Source organism: Melanerpes formicivorus, unplaced genomic scaffold (assembly GCF_026170545.1).
Source record: "Melanerpes formicivorus ecotype bairdi unplaced genomic scaffold, bMelFor1.0.p_v2 SCAF_36, whole genome shotgun sequence".
Classification (NCBI taxonomy): domain Eukaryota; kingdom Metazoa; phylum Chordata; class Aves; order Piciformes; family Picidae; genus Melanerpes; species Melanerpes formicivorus.
Window position 1 is genome coordinate 279,226 of NW_027142388.1, and position 22,417 is coordinate 301,642.

Sequence of the window (22,417 nt, forward strand, 5' to 3'; positions counted from 1 at the left end):
GTCCTGTGTCCAGTTCTGGGCTCCTCAGTTTAAGAAGGACATTGAGAGACTTGAAGGTGTCCAGAGAAGGGCAACAAGGCTGGGGAGAGGCCTTGAGCACAGCCCTGTGAGGAGAGGCTGAGGGAGCTGGGATTGTTTAGCCTGGAGAAGAGAAGGCTCAGGGGAGACCTCATTGCCCTCTACAACTACCTGAAAGGTGGCTGTAGCCGGGAAGGGGTTGGTCTCTTCTCCCAGGCAACCAGCACCAGAACAAGGGGACACAGTCTCAAGCTGTGCCAGGGGAGGTTTAGACTTGAGGTGAGGAGGAAGTTCTTTACCGAGCGAGTCGTTCGCCATTGGAATGTGCTGCCCAGGGAGGTGGTGGAGTCACCGTCCCTGGAGGCGTTCAAGAGGGGATTGGACGTGGCACTTGGTGCCATGGTCTAGTCATGGGGTCTGTGTTGATAGGTTGGACTTGATGACCCTTGAGGTCTCTTCCAACCTCAGTTATATTGTGATACTGTGGAAATGAAAGATGATCCAAGGGCTGGAGTACCTCTGTTGTGAGGACAGGCTGAGGCAACTGGGGTTGTTCAGCCTGGAGAAGACGCGGGGGAGGCGACGACCTTAGAGCTGCCTTCCAGTATCTGAAGAGATCCTACAGGGATCCCTGCAGTGGGATTTCTCCTAAGGGTGTCTAACAACAGTCATCCTCCCAGGCTGCACAAATCCAATGTTCCAAACTTCAGGAGGTGTCTTCTCCCAGATGCTTCCTACTGTTGCATATCTTGCAGTTACTGATAAACCAGGCAGTCTATGATTAACCTGCCAGCATTAGTGTTTGTGTGTGGTTTTAACTCCATGCCAAGGCCTCTCGTTCTCACCCTTCTGCAAGCAACATCTCGGAATTGTGTTGACTACTCATCCTTCCTCTGCCTTACTCAAAGGCAGAGATCAAACAAGTAAGCTAAGCGTTTTTGGTTTATCTTTCTCATCTCTGTACTACTCCTTCCATGTCATTGAGAGGAGCAGGGGCAATGGTTTGAAAAGAAAGAAGAGCAAATTTGGATTGGGTATTCGGAACAAGTTCTTTACCATGAGGGTGGTGGAACGCTGGCACAGGGTGCCCAGGGAGACAGTTGAAGCCCCATCCCTGGAGATATTCAAGGTCCGTCTGGACAAGGCTCTGAGCAGCCTGATGCAGTGGAGGATGTCTCTGCTGACTGCAGGGGGGCTGGTCTGGAGGACTTTTCGAGGTCACCTCCAACTCAAATCATTCTATGATTTTACAAGTCTACGATTCTAAACGTAGAGATTTCGCTGGGGAAATGTTTTATGCCGAAGTGTCTTCTTTAGTTCCAGTCTCTGGGATTTTGCTATCCCAATTTAATTGAGAGTTCTGGATTATAGCAAACTCAAAGTCTCAACACCAAGCCTGGAAGAAACCACCAGGTTCCTATTTTTCATCTAACGAATTACATTGGCTATGCCAATGAATCCTGAAGAGAACACCCCATACTTCACCTAACGACAAATAAAGGCACCAGCTGCTTTTTGCTTTGTGCAGATGATGGCAGGCCCACTCCTCCCTCTGAATTGTAGAAATGCAGGAGTTTACTCTTCCTGGAAAAATGTTCAGATTTATTTATTTTTTCCTCTCCTGAACTGTTCTCCTTTCCCTTTCCAGATCCCTGGATGCCCCCAAGGTGCAAAACTTCCCCTGTTTTGAAATTTTTCCCCCTGGGGACTGGACTAGATACAATTATTTCCTGAAATATTTAATCCAGCAGAGTTAACTTTGGCCAGTTGACGTAAATATAAGTGAGGGAAGATGAAAGAGTAAAAATTTAACTCTGCTCCCTGAAGCAAATTGCTCCCTGCGGCACCAGCAGGCAGGGGACAGAGACACAGAATCCTGTGATGACAGAGACACATCACACACTGGACAACCAGCCCCTAGCCAGACATGACAGGCTTCCTAGCAGACCTGGTAAGTACCTGGTGGGGTATGCACAGCTGTGAGGTTGTTGTACGCTGCTGCTGGTGGTGAGCAAACCTGATCAGTACCTCAGCCAAGACAGCCAGGCTCCTATTCACTAAGGGCACCTCAGAAGGGGTTCTGCAGGTATTTCACCTCAGATGCTCTGCCATCCATATTTTTATCAATACACTAACATTTCTGAAATGTTTTTGTGTACTGGAAAATATTTGCTTATCCTCAAACACCTTTGCCTTGCTTACCTGCTAAAAAGGACTTTTCTTAAACCTAGCGCTAATTGTTTAGTGCAAGAGCTGGCAGGCAGAGGTTTTGAAAGGAAGGGAGCAAGGACTGGGTGTTGGCAGATGTGGCATCTTGACAGAGATACTTGTGGGAGTCTGCAACATATTTATCCACATTTATTTATGGTTGAGTCTTGAACCCTCATGCATCAGTGAGGCAGCCCTGCCATGCAGGGAGGAGGAATACGGCAGGACTCCTCTGAAAGGCTTCCATTCACACAGGGCTTCTTCACTATGCTGCTGCAGTGCAAACCTGGCCCCCGGGCAGGTTGTGCGTTTTCAGATCTGTAGCTGAGTAGTTCTGTTCCCAAAGCCCCCAAGAGGCTAAGATGAGCAATGTTGCTTGAGAAGGGCAGGAGGAGCAATAACAGCCAGAGAAGACTCTAACCTCCTACGGCACAGCTCAGCAGAACCAGTGTGGAAAGGAGATTCTGCCCCAACCCTTTTTCTTACTGCTCCCTCCTCTCCAGCTGTGTGAAAAAGTAAATAAGGCTTTTCAAAAGCTGCCACACTGACAGAAACCAGAGTCAAAAAAACCCATGCTGCAAGCAGGATCAGCCTCTCTTAGCCCATTTCAGTGTTCTGGTTTTCTGTGGATTTTTTGGGTGGTGGTGGTGTTTTAATTTTGAGAAGTTTAATATTTTTCCCCCCCTGTGGTTTCAGGAGGCTTTGCCACACAACTTGAATTGAAGGATCACTCAAGGGCCTTGTAAGGTAGCTAGCACAGCAGCTGCTTTCACAGATAAGACAGGAAAGGTCTTGGGTACTACTGTGGGCACAGGTCTGAGCTGCAGCTAGCCTGGCCACCGTTCAGATAGCCAAGAGGAAAGTAAGACCTCCCTCCTCAAACCCACCCTGGAAAGTATGAGCCCTGGATGACCTCCAGCTCACTACTCTGTGGATTAATTATCAATAAAAGGAAGGACATGCAAAGGTTTCCATTGGACAAGGCTGGATGTAGGGAAATCACAGGAGGATGCACCCTTCACAGCAGGCATGCAGAGGGATCATGCTTAGCTGCAAATCTCTGGAGCAAATGGAAGATGCATGCCAAGACCAGCCTGATGCAGCTGCCTCGCTAAGAAGACTTTGTTCCTTGTCTGCAGGTGCAGTACAGAGGACTCTTCCAAATGCTCACTGTCCTGGGCATTGGTGGAACATTCCAGATCGGCTTTCAGATTTCTACCATCACCTACATGTCTCAGGTAGGCAAAGAGCACATGGCACAAATCTTAAGTGTGTCACTGAGCCTACATTCCTGGCCTGAGGATGCTTTCTTGCGGCAGTCAGCAAGGGTTCACCCACAGCACTCTCCTCTCATCATTCTTTCCCATTGCTGTGCTGTCAGGTGAAGCATGTCAAAGTGTTGGAAATGGAAGAAGAGAGAGGCCTGCAACTTGGGTTTAGGATAGGATAGGATAGGATAGGATAGGATAGGATAGGATAGGATAGGATAGGATAGGATAGGATAGGATAGGATAGGATAGAAGGTAGAATAGAAGGTAGAATAGAATAGAATAGAGGTAGAATAGAATTAACCAGGTTGGAAAACACCTTTGAGATCATCAAGTCCAACCTATCACCCAACACCATCTAATCAACTAAACCATGACACCAAGCACCCCATCCAGTCTCTTTCTAAACACCTCCAGTGATGGTGACTCCATCACCTCCCTAAGCAGCACATTCCAATGGCCAATCTCTCTGTCAGACCTTCTTCCTAACATCCAGCCTAAACTTCCCCTGGTGCAGCTTGAGACTGTGTCCTCTTGTTCTGGTGCTGGTTGCCTGGGAAAAGAGACCAACCCCCACCTGGCTACAAACTCCCTTCAGGTAGTTGTAGACAGCAATAAGGTCTGCCCTGAGCCTCCTCTTCTCTGGGCTAAGCAACCCCAGCTCCCTCAGCCTCTCCTCATAGGGCTGTGCTCCAAACCCCTCTCCTCAGATACTCTCTGCTTGGGGTGGTATCTTGTCTCCCTGATAAACCTACACTCAAGTACCTGCTTCAGAGGTCTCATCTGACACTACTCTGCACCACCAGTCTGTGTCTCAGTCCCTTGGACAAAGAATATCCACTTTTAAAGGCAAAATGAACTGGGTCTGTTAGCTAATGCATGCTTAGAGCCTGTCTGAAAGAATGACTTTAGCTGAAACAACAAAATGATGTCCTAATATGATCAAATACCTGTACTAGAGCCACAGCTCCTGGTAACCAGAAGCCTTTTTTCTGTCTCAGCATGTCAAGGCCTTCATTAACGAAACCTGGCTGGAGCGATACGGACACCCCATCCACCAGGACAACCTCCTGCTCCTGTGGTCTATGACTGTCTCCATCTTTGGTATAGGAGGTCTCTTGGGCTCTTCAGGAAGTCGGTATCTGACTGTCAAGTATGGCAAGTATGTATGTTTAGAAACAATTTGCCAGCTGAATCTCAGCTTAAGGAAATCACGGTTGAGGTTTTCAGTGTGAGACACTTTCAGGCTTAGTCACGGCTGTAACACCGCCAGGTTAGCTCTGCTGGCAACAGCTTGTGCTGCTGCTTGCCCTTGTCCTGTGGCACTGGCTAATCAGCTGTGCTGCCAGCCTGTCACACCAGATGAGGGCACTCAGGCTGGGGGGAAAGGCAGACCCCAGATGAATAGAATAGACTAGACTAGAATAGAACAGAACAGAACAGAACTGAACAGAATAGAATAGAATAGACCATACCATGTTGGAAGAGACCTTCAAGATCGTCGCATTGAACCCATCATCCAACACCAACTAATCAACTAAACCATGGCACCAAGCACCCCATCCAGTCTCTTCCTAAACACCTCCAGTGATGGTGACTCCACCACCTCCCTGAGCAGCACATTCCAACGGGCAATTACTCTCTCTATGAAGAATTTCTTCCTAACATCCAGTCTAAACCTCCCCTGGTGCAGCTTGAGACTGTGTCTTCTTGTTCTGGTGCTGGTTGCCTGGGAGAAGAGACCATCATCCATCTGTCTACAACCTCCTTTCAGATAGTTGTAGAGAGCAATGAGGTCTCCCCTGAGACTCCTCTTCTCCAGGCTAAACAACCCCAGCTCCCTCAGCCTCTCCTCATAGGGCTGTGCTCCAAACCCCTCACCAACTTTGTTGCCCTTCTCTGGACACAAAGACCAAGTGGGTTTCTTGGTGGTGCCACCTCATTGCCCTCTACAACTACCTGAAGGGTGGTTGTAGCCAGGAAGGGGTTGGCCTCTTCTCCCAGGCAACCAGCATCAGAACAAGGGGACACAGTCTCAAGCTGTGCCAGGGGAGGTTTAGACTCGAGGTGAGGAGGAAGTTCTTCACCGAGCGAGTCATTCGTCATTGGAACGGGTTGCCCGGGGAGGTGTTGGAGTCATCGACCCTGGAGGCGTTCAAGGGGAGATTGGACGTGGCACTTGGTGCCATGGTCTAGTCATGGGGTCTGTGTTGATAGGTTGGACTCAATGATCCTCGAGGTCCTTTCCAACCTAAGTGATACTGTGATACTGTGATACTGTGATACTCAAAATACAGCAGCACTAAGATGCTCTGACATGCTGCATGTGTGCTTCATAAGGCTTTTTGCAAGGACAAAAAAGCTTTAAGACTTTTCTCAGCTACAACACCCAGAAGTGTTTCACAGTATCAGAGTGTCACAGGACATTAGAGGTTGGAAGGGACCTCAAGAGATCATCGTGCCTAACCCCCCTGACAAAGCAGGATCACTTAGGGTAGTCTGCACAGGAATGCATCCAGGTGGGGTTTGAAAGTCTTCAGAGAGGGAGGCTCCACAGCCTCTCTGGGCAGCCTGCTCCAGTGCTCTGTCACCCTCACTGTAAAGAAGTTTCTCCTCGTGTTGAGGTGAAATCTATATATGTTCAAGTTTGAACCCATGGTTTCTTGTCTTATCACTCTGCACCAATTAAAAGAGCTTGGACCCCTCCCCTTGACACCCACCCCTCAGATATTTATACACATTGATAAGATTCTCCTCTCAGTCTTCTCTTCTCAAAACTAAACAGCCCCAGGTCTCTCAGTCTCTCTTCATCAGGGAGATGCTCATGTCCCCCTAATTTCCAAACTGCCAGGTCCAGCACTGTGAGCACAGAGCACGCAGTGCCAGCCACGTGGAAAGGCTGATTTTCCTAGAATCATAGAATCAGTAAGGTTGGAAAAGACCCCAAAGATCATCATAGTCCAACCTGTCACCACAGACCTCATGACTACTAGACCATGGCACCAAGTGCCACAGCCAATCCCCTCTTGAACATCTCCAGGGATGGTGACTCCACCACCTCCCTGGGCAGCACATTCCAATGGCTAACAGCTCTCTCTGGGAAGAACTTTCTCCTCACCTTGAGCCTAAACTTGCCCTGGCACAGCTTGAGACTGTGTCCTCTTGTTCTGGTGCTGGTTGCCTGGGAGAAGAGACCACTCCCCTCCTGGCTACAACCTCCCTTCAGGTAGTTGTAGACAGCAATAAAGTCTCCCCTGAGCCTCCTCTTCTCCAGGCTAAGCAACCCCAGCTCCCTCAGCCTCTCCTCACAGGGCTGTGCTCGAGGCCTCTCCCCAGCCTTGTTGCCCTTCTCTGGACACATTCAATTGTCTCAATGCCCTTCTTAAATTGAGGGGCCCAGAACTGGACACAGTACTCAAGGTGTGGCCTCACCAGTGCTGAGCACAGGGCAGAATGACCTCCCTGCTCCTACTGTCCAAGAATAGTTTCTTGATGCAGCCAGGATGCCATTGGCTTTCTTGGCCACCTGGGCACACTACTGGCTCATGTTCAGCCAGCTGTCAATCAGTACCCCCAGGTCCCTTTCTGTTTGGCAGCTCTCCAGCCACTCTGACCCCAGTCTGTAGCACTGCATGGGGTTGTTGTGGCCAAATTGCAGCACCCAGGTCACAGATGAATAATGTCACAAAGCTAGCAAGACAATTTCACCCAAAACATTCTACATGCTGGGAGCTCAAGTGCCATTCCCTTCTGATTTACAGAAGATTTTTTTTTCCTTTCCTGTGTTTTCAGAAAGAAATGTCTCCTGTGCAATAACCTGCTCATGATAGTGGCAGCATCTATCATGGGCTTCAGTAAAGCAGCCCAGTCCTTCGAGATGATTCTAATTGGACGCTTCATGTGTGGAATAAGTGCAGGTAAAAGATTTCAAAGTTAAGTAGAATAGAATAGAATAGAATAGAATAGAATAGAATAGAATAGAATAGAATAGAATAGAATAGAATAGACCAGGTTGGAAGAGACCTTCAAGATCATCGTGTCCAACCTATCATCCAACACCACCCAACCAACTGACCCATGGCACCAAGCACCCTGTCAAGTCTCCTCCTGAACACCTCCAGTGATGGCGACTCCACCACCTCCCCAGGCAGCCCATTCCAATGGGCAATCACTCTCTCTGTGTAAAACTTCCTCCTGACCTCCAGCCTGAACCTCCCCTGGCACAGCCTGAGACTGTGTCCTCTTGTTCTGGTACTGGCTGCCTGGGAGAAGAGACCAACCTCTGCCTGTCTACAACCTCCCTTCAGGTAGTTGTAGAGAGCAATAAGGTCACCCCTGAGTCTCCTCTTCTCCAGGCTAAGCAGCCCCAGCTCCCTCAGCCTCTCCTCACAGGGCTGTGTTCCAAGCCCCTCACCAACTTCGTTGCCCTTCTCTGGACACGCTCCAGCAAGTCAACCTCCTTCCTAAACTGAGGGGCCCAGAACTGGACACAGGACTCGAGGTGTGGCCTAACCAGTGCAGTGTACAGGGGCAGAATGACCTCCCTGCTCCTGCTGGCCACACTGTTCTTGATGCAGGCCAGGATGCCATTGGCCCTCCTGGCCGCCTGGGCACACTGCAGGCTCATGTTCAGCCTTCCATCAACCAGCACCCCCAGGTCCCTGTAAGAACCCTCCACCAAGAGAACAGTGCACCTGCATCCCAAAAGGAAAACTGTGCATTTCCCAAGATCAAGGAATTGGACTGTGCAAATAAATAACTAACTAAAGACAGGACTGTGACCATTTGAGGCTGTGCCTTTGAGAAAGGGACAGTTGCTGGAACACTCTGGCTGAATGTTTTGAAAACATTCAGATACTCTAAACGAATTTCACTGGTAGATAGGTAGAATGCAACTTTAAGTTTTAGTTCAGTTTGAGTCTCTGTCTCAGTTCCAGTCTGTTCTGTCTTTTCAGCCTGCCTGCTTCTGAGCAACAGCTGCGGGACCTCTTGACCTTGAGATAAGAAAACTAAATCCTTGCATGTGCTTTGAGCTGAACAGAATTTCCTCCTTAATAATTATCTTTTCTCTCTCTCTAACCCTTTTGGGAAAAAAGGGAGGCAGGGGGACAGAGGGGGTGCAGGGGAGGAATCCTCTGCCTGGAGGAGGGAGTTTTGTTCTGTATTACTTCCTTTGCTGCATATTTCTGTATAGATTGTAGCTATTGTATATTATCACAGTATCATAGTATCAGTCAGGGTTGGAAGGGACCACAAGGATCATCTAGTTCCAACCCCCCTGCCATGGGCAGGGACACCCCACACTAGATCAGGCTGGCCAGAGCCTCATCCAGCCTGGGCTTAAACACCTCCAGGGACAGGGCCTCGACCACCTCCCTGGACAACCCATTCCAGGGTCTCACCACTCTCATGGTGAAGTACCTCCTCCTCACATCCAGCCTGAATCGCCCCACCTCCAGCTTCATTCCATTCCCCCTAGTCCTATCACTACCTGAGATCCTGAGAAGTCCTTCCCCAGCCTTCCTGTAGGCCCCCTTCAGATACTAGAAGGCCACAATGAGGTCACCTCAGAGCCTTCTCTTCTCCAGACTGAACAGCCCCAACTCCTTCAGTCTGTCCTCACAGGAGAGGTGCTCCAGCCCTCTGATCATCCTCGTGGCCCTTCTCTGGACACCTTCCAGCACCTCCACATCCCTCATGTAATAGGGGCTCCAGAACTGGAGGCAGTACTCCAGGTGGGGTCTCACCAGAGCTGAGTAGAGGGGGAGGATCACCTCCCTCGACCTGCTGGCCACACTTCTCCTGCTGCAGCCCAGGATCTGATTGGCTTTGCAGGCTGCAAGTGCACATTGAGAGCTCCTGTTGAGCTTCTTGTCCACCAGCACCCCCAAGTCTCTCTCCTCAGGGCTGCTTTCCAGCCAGTCCCTGCCCAGCCTGGATTTGTGCCTGGGATTGCCTCGACCCAGATGCAGGACCCTGCACTTGCTCTTATTGAACCTCATGAGGTTGGCTTGTGCCCACCTCTCCAGCCTGTCAAGGTCCCTCTGGATTGTGTACATATTCACTGCATTTCCTTCTGCCTGTAAATACAGCTCATAATTCATCTCTGCTTCTCTGTCTGAGTTAGCTGTGGTTTCTTTGTGGGGGAGGGAGAACTGAACTTTCTCTCACCACCACACAGGACTCGGCCATTTCTGTAGAAGAAGTTAGAAAACCCAGTGGTGAAGAGAACTCTCAGCTGTGGGTTGAGATATGAGGAAAAGTCTGGTGCCTGAGGCTTCATTATTTACATGCAATTTTACTTCCACTGCTTACACTGTCTTCTTCTCTCTCACAATTCTCTTCTCAAGGTCTTTGTGTCCCTCTGCATCATCAATATGTTGGGGAAATTTCCCCTAGGAAGCTTCGTGGCTTTGCAAACTCTACCGCCTCTTGCTTCTGGACACTGGGAAAAGCCATAGGGCAGATTTCAGGACAAAGGTATAACAGTGCTGATTTCCCACCCACCCCATGAATCTCTGGATTCCCTCTCCCTTTTGATTCTTCCTCTGCTTTCCCATATTTTGCTTTCTCTCCTCAAAACCAATGCAATGAGCATTGGGTTGTTGGTTTTTTTTCCTACACACATATTTTATCCCCCCCAGGGAGCTGCTGGGCAGCCAGTCCCTCTGGCCCGTGCTGATGGCATCCTGTGGACTTCCAGCACTCATCCAGATAGTCACTCTGCCCTTCTTCCCTGAGTCCCCACCATATCTCCTCATGCATAAAGGAGACCAGGAAGGCTGCAAAAAAGGTAACCAAGGGCTCCAGGTTCCTGTTCCTCACTTGGCTTTCAATTGGTTTGTGATGTTTGCTCTCCTTATATGGAAAATGATAAGCAGGACACAGCTGAGCCTTGCTCATTTCTGAGATGACTCTGTCAATACCTTCTGAATATATTTTCATTGTAGTCCCCACACAGAGCATGAAACTGCTTCTCACTACAGTTCCCTAGTAGAAAAGCCTTGGCATTCAGCTGGCACCACCTGAACAGTCAGTCTGCTGCTGAGTGATAAGTGACAGATGGCTGCCGGCAGTGCAGGGCTCCACAGGGCACCCCTCAGCTCTGATTTTTGGCTGTGCACTCTGCTCTTATCCCAAGAGGAGAAGGGAGAAAAGTGGACCAGAGGGCTGGGAGGGAGTGATCCTACACCTCAACAGGCCACTCTGTCAGGACAGGTCCCTCTGTGCAGGAGAGGACTGGGGCTCTGGAATTCCCTAGAGGACATCTCTGCCTCACCCCACAGCCCATGCATGCTGTGCTGCCAGACACTTGCATCACCTACTCAACAAACTCCTTAGGCAACGAACAAGAGATGAATTAACATGGCAGGTCTCGCTCTCCTTCTCCTCCACAGCCATAAGGCAGCTTTGGGGAGAAGGCCATCACCAAGCAGACACTGATGACATCATGAAAGAGAAGGAAACAATGAAAAACACCAAGATCTTGAGTGTCCTGGAACTAATGAGAGAACCAGCTATCCGTTGGCAGCTGTACATGATAGTTATTCTGACCACCACAATTCAGCTATGTGGCATCAATGCAGTTGAGTGCATTTCCCCCTTAAAGCCTCCAAACACTTACTGAAGACCTTAAAGGAGATATCACTGCTCCCAGGAGCTCCCTCTGTTGTTTTCAGGCTTCTCAGGCCACAACTTGCTGGTTACCAGCCCTCCTACAGCAGTAGCAGCAGGCAGCAAATCTTGGCCAGGCTTCTCATGTGACATCCCTTTGCCCAGCTCTTAAGAGGTCCTTGCTGGAGTTACCTCCTTCACGAGTTAGACCATTTTTGGAAGCCATCACAAGGGCCCAGAATGGAATCCACGAGGTCCCTTCCAACCTCTGATGTCCTGTGATACTGTGACTCTTACAAATGAGTCCACTTTTGATGCAACAAAACTCACAATGTAGTTTTAGATTCCTGCTCTCTGCCACTGCTGCTCTTTGCCCCCCAGCTCTCAGCACCCCACAATGTTTAGGAGGCAGTACCCTCACTCTGCTTTTAAAGCTAACCAACAAGCCTGCTCACTGCTCTGCCAGCTTCTGCAGCTCCCCCTTTCTTCCTCACAGCAGTGCTTTTCTGGGGTGAGTTTTGAAGTCACAGCTTTGCAATTGCCTGCACGATTCTTCTACTTCAAACATCACACTGCAGCAACATCTATAAAAGAAATAAACAGCTGGATCTAATCCAGTTTAAGCTGGAATCTTTAGCATCTCAGTCTATCTCTGCAGAGATAGTTGAGAAGCTGCTTGCTTTACCCCCTCATGACTCCACCTCTTGAGAAAGAAGAGTTCATCCTGCAGTGATGTGTTCGGATGGACTCCAGAACTGATGACACACCTGTCTGTTTCTGCAGGCACCTAAATCAGGACTCTGCAAAGCTAATCACACTGCAGCAGCTAGAGGTCCTTCCATCCCAGCATTTTATCAGCTATCAAAGGACCTAATTAATTACATGTTTTCGTCTGCCAATAAAGCGAATGAAACCAAAACAGAGCGTAGCTCGCTCCAAAGCTGAAGAGCAAGCTCCTTGGTTAGCAGCTCCTCTCCAGGGCAGTGTCTCACAGCTATGGGTAAGAAATCAGGGTTTTTTCTTTTCCTACTGATTTATGTGTTTATTCCAGATTTATTTTTATACCTTTGAAGTCCTCCAGGCAGCTGGCTTTGAGGAAAGCATGATCTCCTACATGACACTCGCTGTTGGTCTCTCCGAACTGGTAGCTGCTGTGGTCTGTGTAAGTGACACAACGATGGGAACGGGTCACAATTTGCTCCTCTGGCACTGACACCAGTGGCATTTCTGTCCCTCAGAGCTCCATCATTGAGAGATTGGGCAGGAAAGTGCTCCTAAGAGGAGGCTATTTGGTCATGGGCTCACTGCTTGCTGGTATCACCATTACTCTCTCCCTACAGGTAAGGAAACTCTTCTCATGGCAGGTTTCTCTCTCTCTTCTATTGAAAACCTTTGCTCACAGGTGGGACCATGGTGCTGAGAGGAAAGTGAGTCTCCAAAGTGCCAAAATAATTTCCATGTTACCCTCTGGAATATTCATATCCTTAAGATCAAACTAATCTATACATATTATTAAATCATCTTGTACTCCTGCCTTACTTTCCATGTGATACCATGAGCCACATCTAGCCTGGCCTTTAAAACCTCCAGGGATGAGGCTTCTACCATCTCCCTGGGCAACCTGTGCCAGTGTCTCACCACCCTTATGGGGAAGATCTTCTTCCTAACACTCAATCTGAATCTACCCATTTCTAGTTTTGCTCCATCCCCCCAGTCCTATCACTCTCTGACTCCCTAAAATGTCCCTCCCCAGATTTCCTGTAGCCCCCTTCAGATACTGGGGAGCCACAAGAAGGTTTCCTCGGAGCCTTCTCTTCTCCAGACTGAACAGCCCCAACACTCTCAGTCTGTCCTCATAGGAGAGGACCTTCAGCCCTCTGATCATCCTTGTGGCCCTACTCTGGACACCTTCCAGCACCTCCAGACCCTTCTTGTAACAGGGGTTCCAAAACTCCAGGTGGGGTCTCACCAGAGTGGAGTAGAGGGGGACAATCACCTCCCTTCACCTGAAGGCCACACTTCTCTTGTTACAGCCCAGGATCTGCAAGTGCACACTGCTGGCCTGTGTTGAACTTCTCATCCACCAGTACCCCCAAGTTCTTTTCTTCAGGGCTGTTCTCAAGCCAGTCACTGTCCAGCCTATATTGATGCTTGGGATTGTCCCAGCCCTAATGCAGGACCTTGCATTTGGTCTTGTTGAACTTCATGAGGTTGGCTTTGCTGCAGAAGATGCTGGGAATGCACATTTTTTTCCTCAGAGTATAGAGTTCACCTCTGCAACTGTGTCATTGCTGCAGCTTCTTCAGAAGCAAGTCATTCATCCAAGAGCAATCCCATAGACACTACCATAAAATCAGCCTGGAACAAGGTGGCATCAGACTTCCATTTCTGTTTCATTCATTAAGGATCTCAAGCACAGGAAGAAGAAATCTTTTTTTCCTGAAGCATCAAATCTTGTATTTTTTTTTTACTAAGATGTAGGAAAGTTCCTTTTCAGTACCAGTTATTGAACCTGTCACCTAATAAAAGAGATGAAAGCTGTTATTTGGCCTTCCCATAGCTCTACAGGACTGGGGGAAGCTCTTGGGGTCAAGAAGAAAGGAGGACAGGGTGCAAAAATGCTCTTCAGACTTCCTTTAATTGAAGGCTTCCAAGCTGGACAGCTGTTGTGCACTAGCAAACCTGCCTCTGTGCTCACCTAACAAAAAGCTGCTCCATCCACATGAAAAAGCATGACTCACATTGCTCACATTTCTCTGTCAGTCTCTTCACACTGTCTATTTTCTCTGGAGGTGGCAGTGTTGGAAAACAAGCAGCATTTCTCACCTATGCTTACCAACAAATTTCACTCCAAAGTTCAGGACATGTGGATTTTTGTTGTTTTGTTTTTCCCTAGGACTGGTATTTCTGGATGCCATACTGCAGCCTTTGTCTGATCATCTTGTTTGCAGTTGTCTTTGCAGCTGGGCCAGGTGAGTACTTCATTCAAAAGAAATAAAGGAATGCATCAAGAATAGTGTGGCCAGCAGGAGCAGGGAAGTCATTGTGCCCCTGTACTCAGTACTGGCTAGACCACACCTTGAGCACCATGTCCACTTCTGGGCCCCTCAGTTTTTAAAAGGATATTGAGACACTTGAATGTGTCCAGAGAAGGGCAACGAGGCTGGGGAGAGGCCTTGAGCACAGCCCTGTGAGGAGAGGCTGAGGGAGTTGGGGTTGCTTAGCCTGGACAAGAGGAGGCTCAGGGGAGACTTTATTGCTGTCTACAACTACCTGAAGAGAGATTGTAGCCAGGAGGGGGTTGCTCTCATCTCCAAGGCAACCAGCACCAGAACAAGAGGACACAGTCTCAAGCTGTGCCAGGGGAGGTTTAGACTCAAGGTGAGGAGAAAGTTCTTCACTGAGAGAGTCGTTGGCCATTGGAATGTGCTGCCCAGGGAGGTGGTGGAGTCCCCATCCCTGGAGGTGGTCAAGAGGGGATTGGACGTGGCACTTGGTGCCATGGTTTAGTCATGAGGTGTTGGGTGACAGGTTGGACTTGATGATCTTTGAGGTCTCTTCCAACCTTGGTGCTTCTGTGATTCTGTAATTCTGTAAGCCATGTGAGTTTATTCATGTGGCTAGGGAAAGACTGCAGGATGTTGAATAATACTTAGCATAAGTCAATTCATTTAATGTTGCAGTTATTTGAATGCTGTGGGTCCAGTCATTGGTCAGAAACTTCCACCAGGATTGGGTGAGAGGAAAGGAAGAGAGCAAAAAGTGCTTATCAGAAAAATACAGCAAAGAGAAAGCAAAGGCAGATGGGTGGAAGGGGTTTTTCTTCTTTTTGCCTTTTTTCTGCTTACTTTCTTTTTTTTCTGTTTTTTTTTTTTTCTAACTAAGAAAAGAAAAAAAAGTAAAGCAAGAGTTCATTTCAATTCAATGTTCTGTAATGTTACATCTTATTCCATGGATAGCAGTGCTGAAAATCTACCTTGGGGTCATTCTTTCTGTGGCATGGACTACCTGCTCTTCTTTTTTTGCCAAGCCTACTGGTGTTCAAAAGGTTTGCCTCCCCAGGAAGTGAATCCAGGAAGATGTCTCACTGGTGATTTAGCAGGATCAGGTTGGCAATTCTTGTTAATAAGAACAGTTATTCCAGCCTTACATAGCTTCTTTCATGAGATGTCAGACTTTCTCAAGCATTCATAGACTCAGAGATCACAGAATCACAGAAGCATTCAGGTTGGAAGAGACCCTCAGGATCACTAAGTCCAACCCAAGACCCTACTGTACAAGGTTTGCCCCTAAACCATATCCCCAAGCATCATATCCAAACGACCTTTAAACACATCCAGGGTTGGTGACTCCACCACCTCCCTGGGAAAGATGCAGAGCATGGCTTAGGTTAGAAGGGACCTTGAAGATCACAGTATCATAGTGTCATAGTATCATAGTATCATAGTATCAGTCAGGGTTGGAAGGGACCACAAGGATCATCTAGTTCCAACCCACCTGCTGAGTCTCTCCAGTAAATGCATTTGAATAATTTACCATCTTAATAAGCTGGACCCTGGCAGTTTCTAAGATGCCACAAAGATGTTATGTTCTAAAATCCAGTGACATGCTCAAGTCTTTTGAATGCCACCATGACAGCAGCATCTACTTGCTGATTGCATAATGCTAATGTCCAAGCCAAACACATCAACAGTTCTTACTCTTCTTTCCCTTCAGCTGGTGCCACAGTTGCTGTTAGGGTTGAAATTTTCCAGCTCTCCTGCAGGCCTTCTGCCTTTGTGGTCAGTGCAGTTATCAACTGGGCAGGCGTCTTCGTGATTGGAACAACCTTCCCCTTCATTGTGGTGAGTGACTGTCCCTGGGACGCTCCCCAGGGCCACTGAGCTCATGTTGGTCATGGGGGCACGAAGGGCAGCAGGACATGGTAATGCCATGTCAGCCCAGACTGGCCTGGGCACCTGCTTTTCCCAGTCCACTTTTCAAGTGAAGCCACAAGAACTGAAGGACTGAAATGTAAAGGTACCTAATACCTGATTTAAAGGTGTTTAATTCCTATCTAATACCTCATTTAAAGGTGTTTGATTCAGCCTGAAATAGTTGTGAGAGGTCAAAATGCAAAGAGCTTTATCAAATTCAAAGTACTTTGGAACCCCACTACAAAAACTGTGTCAAGAAAACGACACAAGGAAAGATTTGCTCACCTTGCCCTCTTTCTCCCTTTGCTCTTCCCTGCAGGAAAGACTCAAGCACTTCTGCTTCCTCATCTTTATGGGGGTGCTTTTCACTTCAGGGATAGTTATCCACCTGTTCCTCCCAGAAACAAAAGGGAAATCGATTGTGGAAATCACAGAAGAATTCCATAAGCTGAACTTTAAAAAGAAGCACCTTCCAACAATGACAAATCACCCCACAGAGGATTACACCTTCTGCACCAGGCTTTGACTGGTCCTGAGGAGGAGTGAAGCTTTCTTCAGAGGAAGGAATAAAGGCCTTTGAAATTTTCTGGCTAGCAAGTCAGTCCAAATGGGCTGTCAGCCTTCACACCTGCCACTTACAAGTTTTCCATTTTGCCAGACCAGCAACTTTCTTCAGCACTCCACTCAGGGCAGCTTAGAAAAGGGGTGGTGGCTGATACTAAACAGGAGAGATTCCTGTGAATCATGAAGATTTTGGCTTAATGTGCTGGTGTGTAAATCTCTTCTTAACAGAGCAACTAATATACACTGAAATCACATGTAGAATTTATAGGCACGCTGCTGACTACAGAGAAAGGGCAGACCTGTGATCTCCTTTCTCTCTCTCTCTGATTTTGGTGTGTGTTTTTACAACCCTGCAATGCCAATAGCCAAGTTCTTGGCTTGCTCTCTCTGGCTAGGGTTCAGTTTATAACAGATGAAAGAAAAAAATCAGTGGAATAGTAATTCTTTGTTTCTCCAGCCTCAACTGAACTATCAAACCTTGCCAGGTTCCTATGCACAGCACCATGTTGTCCTCCTGTTGCAGCTAGATTGACAAACTTAATTGGAATGGAATGGAATGGAATGGAATGGAATGGAATGGAATGGAACGGAACGGAACGGAACGGAACAGAACGGAATGGAACAGAACAGAACAGAACAGAACAGAATAGAATAGAATAGAATAGAATAGAATAGAATAGATCAGGTTGGAAGAGACCTTCGAGATCATCATGTCCAACCCATCACCCAATACCAGCTAATCAACCCCTTCCCAGCTTTGTTGCCCTTCTCTGGACACCTTCCAGCAACTCAACATCTTTCCTAAACTGAGGGGCCCAGAACTGGACACAGGACTCAAGGTGTGGCCTAACCAGTGCAGTGTACAGGGGCAGAATGACCTCCCTGCTCCTGCTGGCCACACTGTTCCTGATCCAGGCCAGGATGCCATTGGCCCTCTTGGCTGCCTGGGCACACTGCTGGCTCATGTTCAGCCTACTGTCAACCAGTACCCCCAGGTCCCTCTCCGCCTGGCCGCTCTCCAGCCACTCTGACCCAATTCTTTTGGACTGAAGCTTTCCATGTCAGCAGCCATCCTTTCTTCAACTTCTTTATTTTTCTTCCTTTTTTTTTTTAATAAATAAAAAATCCAGTTCTCTGATTCTCTGCTCAGACCTGTTCATGTAAAAGTATGGGGGAAGAAGCTCCTCTACAGCTCTTCTCAAGGAATAGGGTCCTTCAGTGGCAATACAGCTAAAGGACTCATGGGTGACTCACCAAGCAGCATGAGCACCTAGAGTCATTTTAGATCCTTTGTGCTACCTTGCCCATCTCCACCATCACCTTGAGTCTGTAACTCCTCTTTCAGCATCAGAGTTTCCCCAAGTATCTCATGGGCTGTGAACCATATAGCAAGTTAGCTGCCACTGTCCTTTGTGTGACTTTCAGCTACCTGGACCTAGCTTCTCCTGAATACCCACAGCAGACTGGAACTCCTGGCTGCAACAGAATGCCTCTTTGCAGTTTCTTCTAAAAGCACCTGCACAGCAGCTTGCAGTGTGTAGAGCAGACTGCCAGCAAAGCTCAGTCATGCACACCAGCTGTTGGATACATGCAGGACTCATGGGTTGTCCAGGGAGGTGTTCGCGGCCCCGTCCCTGGAAGTGTTTAAGCCCAGGCTGGATGAGGCTCTGGCCAGCCTGATCTAGTGTGGGGTGTCCCTGCCCATGGCAGGGGGGTTGGAACTAGATGATCCTTGTGGTCCCTTCCAACCCTGAATGATACTATGATACTATGACTCCTATCTAGGCTGGATTTCTCTATGAAGACTAAGAAGTGATCCCATATACTCCTAATGCAGGGATGGGCAGTCATTACAGACTCTTCAGTAAGTGCTCACTGCAGGTGTAGATGCTGATTGACAGCTGTAGAGATGACTGTAAGTATTTTATGCCTTGAATATTTAGTCTGACTCACAGCAAGATGAGATTTACAGTAAGAGTGGGGAATGTCATCCTAATGTCAGGAACTTCTAAGGTGTTCACTTAAGCAATTACCACAACAGTTTATGATTTCCTTTACAGTCTCACAGGTTTGCCAAATTTTGCACACAGGCAGCTTGCACAAAGATAAGGAAACAAAGTAAGAGAACATGTTAAAACTTTGACACCGTCCCCCACAGCAAACTCCTGGCCAAGCTGTCAGCCCCTGGCTTGGACAGGAGCACACTGCGATGGGTTAGGAACTGGCTGGAGGGCCGAGCCCAGAGAGTGGTGGTGAATGGTGCCACATCCAGCTGGCAGCCAGGCACTAGTGGTGTGCCCCAAGGATCAGTGCTGGGCCCTGTGCTCTTTAACATCTTTATTGATGATCTGGATGAGGGCATTGAGTCCATCATCAGTAAATTTGCTGACGACACCAAGCTGGGGGCAGGAGTTGATCTGCTGGAGGGTAGAGAGGCTCTGCAGAGGGACCTCGACAGGCTGGACAGATGGGCAGAGTCCAAGGGCATGAGATTGAACACATCCAAGTGCCAGGTTCTGCACATTGGCCACAGCAACCCCATGCAGTGCTACAGGCTGGGGTCAGAGTGGCTGGAGAGCAGCCAGGTGGAGAGGGACCTGGGGGGTACTGGTCGATGGTAGGCTGAACATGAGCCTGCAGTGTGCCCAGGCAGCCAAGAGGGCCAATGGCATCCTGGCCTGCATCAGGAACAGTGTGGCCAGCAGGAGCAGGGAGGTCATTCTGCCCCTGTAACTGCACTGGTTAGGCCGCACCTCGAGTCCTGTGTCCAGTTCTGGGCCCCTCAGTTTAGGAAGGAGGTTGACTTGCTGGAGCGTGTCCAGAGAAGAGCAACAAAGTTGGTGAGGGGCTTGGAACACAGCCCTGTGAGGAGAGGCTGAGGGAGCTGGGGTTGCTCAGCCTGGAGAAGAGGAGACTCAGGGGAGACCTTATCACTCTCTACAACTACCTGAAGGGAGGTTGTGGACAGGCAGATGATGGTCTCTTCTCCCAGGCAGCCAGTACCAGAACAAGAGGACACAGTCTCAGGCTGCGCCAGGGGAGGTTCAGGTTGGATGTTAGGAAGAAGTTGTATACAGAGAGAGTGATTGCCCATTGGAATGGGTTGCCCGGGGAGGTGGTGGAGTTGCCGTCATTGGAGGTGTTCAGGAGGAGACTTGATGGGGTGCTTGGTGCCATGGGTTAGCTGTTTGGGTGGGTTGGATTGGTTGATGGGTTGGACATGATGATCCTGAAGGTCTCTTCCAACCTGGTTTGGTTTATTCTAATAAAGGTTTATTCTAACATGACATGCAGGTTCAGTGTGAGATACCATTCCCAAGGGCCTGGGCTGTTGGAATGGACCTCTGCTTGAGTTCACATACTGCAGGCTTTCAAACTGTGAATGATCTTCAAGGCAGTCAGAGCTCCTAATTCTCCTTCCTGCTATATCTAGTTAAAGGTAAAAAGAGTTTGTGAGCTTTATATGATGGAGTGATCTTGTAAAGGGTCTGATTTCACCAGAAACCTGTTTTAAAATATGTGTTCTTTGTGTTCTGCATATTTCCCTCTGTTAATGAGAGGCTCAGACAGTCCTAGCAGCAAAGCAATGCTGTCAGGAAGAATGTGAACAAAGCTCACAGTGGAGCACACTACACAATTGAAAATGCACACTACACAATTGAAAATGCAAACCCTGGACTTGCACAGTGAAATAAGTGCTTTTATCTCTGATACTGTTTTGACTGGTACATTTACTTCAACTCAAATAAGGTTATTCAAAATATGCATTCAATTGTTCATCCTGACTACTGCTTAAACATAATAAAAGTGGTAGATTGCCTTGTCATAAAACTTCTGGCCTCCACAGATCTTTCTTTCCCAAATCAGGATCTCCCTTAGGGACAGATAACTAGGAAAAAAGCTACTGGTGTGCAGATAGAAGCAGCACAGAATAGTAGGGGTTGGAAAAGGACCTCTGGAGATCATCAAGTCCAAACCCCCTGCTAGTGGAGGTTCACCCACATCAGTTTGCACAGGAAGGTGTTCAGGCACGTTTGGAGTCTCCTGAGAAGGAGACTCCACAAGCTCTCTGAGCAGCCTGTTCCAGGGCTCTGGCACACTCACAGGAAAGAAGTTTCTGCTTAAGTTGAAGAGAAACCTCCTGTGTTCTACTTCATAGCCATCTCCCCTTGTCCTACTACTGGCCAGAACTGAGAAGAGCCCAGTCCCATTCTCATGACCTCCACCTTAGATATTCATATGCACTGATAAGATCTCAGTCTGCTCTTCTCCAGGCTAAAGAGTCCCAGGTCTCTCACCCTCTCCTTGTAAGAAAGATGCTCCAGTCCCCTCATCATCTTTGTGGCCCTCTGTTGGACTCTCTCCAGTACTTCCCTGTCCCTATTGAACTGGGGAGCCCAGAACTAGACATAATACTCCAGGTGTGGCCTCACCCATCCATACCCTTCCATGACTAGGATTGTTCACTATTCCTGTCTTTAGCATTGGGAGACACTAAAGAGTTCTCACTGAAAGACTATCTATGAAACATGAAACGTCCTTAAAGGCAGAAAAGCTCAGTAATTTTATAGTGTTCCATATACATGCAGCATGATGAAAAACTACCAATCATTTGGGTACAACTAGCAATACAAAAGGGAAGTCTCAACTATTTGCAAACCCAGGTGATCATTTCCTAACTAGCATTCTGAAAATGCCCTCCATTCCTTTCTGACAATACCTAAGGTCTTGGAAATGCAAGCAGAGTGGTCTAGAGAGGCACTGCTGGAGGGACTCTCTTTTGAGCCACTTCTCTGACCTAAGTTATTCATTAGATGTTATTAGGAGAGCCTTCCCCATAAGATCCTCAGCAGGAAGTGAGCAGATGCCCTATGGAACATTAATGTGACAACAAAGTGGAACAGTTATGTGGAGCACAGGTCAACCTTGGCCTGTGCTCAGTGGAGCAAGAGCTGTATTCTGGTAAGTGTGGTCAAAGGATGAAACAGCAAAAGGTACGGTTCAAATGCACATGGGGGGTGGGAGAGACAAAAAGGACAGCCACCCTGGAGATTCAGGAGCACTACATGTACATTTCCTTCCAGAGACATCAGCTGGTAGGCAAAACAGGTCTCAAATACTGCCTCCAACTGAGGCAGATACAAACACTTAATAACTGGATCAGTGAGCTTTTGTCAGCCAGCCACCAATACGTAGATCTGGTCTAGCTGCCTATCTGAGGCAAGGCCTAGCACAGCTTTGGATATCTGTGTCACACATGACACTAGAATCACAAGGTAAATGACTAAATGTCCTGATGTGAGATTTACTGTTTCAACCACAAGCATGGCTAAGGGAAATCTGGCAGATACCTGCCAACTGCTTGTTGGCACTAGGTGTGAAACTGCACATCTAAGAGAGGGGGCCTCAGCACCATGTAACTGTTGAAAGCACATGAGCCATACAGTAAATGCTAAAGGCATCATGCACAAAGAGCATCAGGGGAGAAAGGCTCTCAGTATACCCAAACCAGAAATCCTAAATTAAAGCAGAAGAGCAAAGAGAATTTACAATATATATAAAGTATTGCAAGTAGAAGTGGGTAAAATAGAGCATAAGACAATAGGTGCAACAGGCTGTATTGGAGAAGGAATGCCCCACTCTGGCAGCTGCATAGTCTCACCTGCTTGTCTTCCCCCAGTATCATCTAAGCAAGGCAGATCCTGACAGCCAATGTGGCATTACTTCCCTTTCTTGGGTGTGTATTATGTTGTTTCAACTTTGCATGACTTTAGAGAAAAGAAAAGTCATTCTTAATATCAAAGGGACAGTGTCTGTACTTTAACAGCA

General features: G+C 48.0%; 1 protein-coding gene across 1 annotated transcript; it reads left to right on the forward strand.

Moving 5' to 3' along the window:
- Window positions 1–854: 854 nt before the first annotated feature.
- Window positions 855–17,726, forward strand: LOC137450519 (solute carrier family 2, facilitated glucose transporter member 11-like). The gene is made up of 13 exons (XM_068157136.1): window positions 855–941; window positions 1,667–1,969; window positions 3,366–3,464; window positions 4,496–4,656; window positions 7,287–7,411; window positions 9,845–9,974; window positions 10,139–10,287; window positions 10,892–11,079; window positions 12,160–12,270; window positions 12,347–12,448; window positions 14,005–14,080; window positions 15,825–15,952; window positions 16,344–17,726. The coding sequence occupies exons 2-13, from the start codon at window positions 1,946–1,948 to the stop codon at window positions 16,548–16,550; spliced, it is 1,500 nt and encodes a 499-aa protein (XP_068013237.1). The 5' UTR covers window positions 855–941; window positions 1,667–1,945; the 3' UTR covers window positions 16,551–17,726.
- The last annotated feature ends 4,691 nt before the right edge of the window (window positions 17,727–22,417 follow it).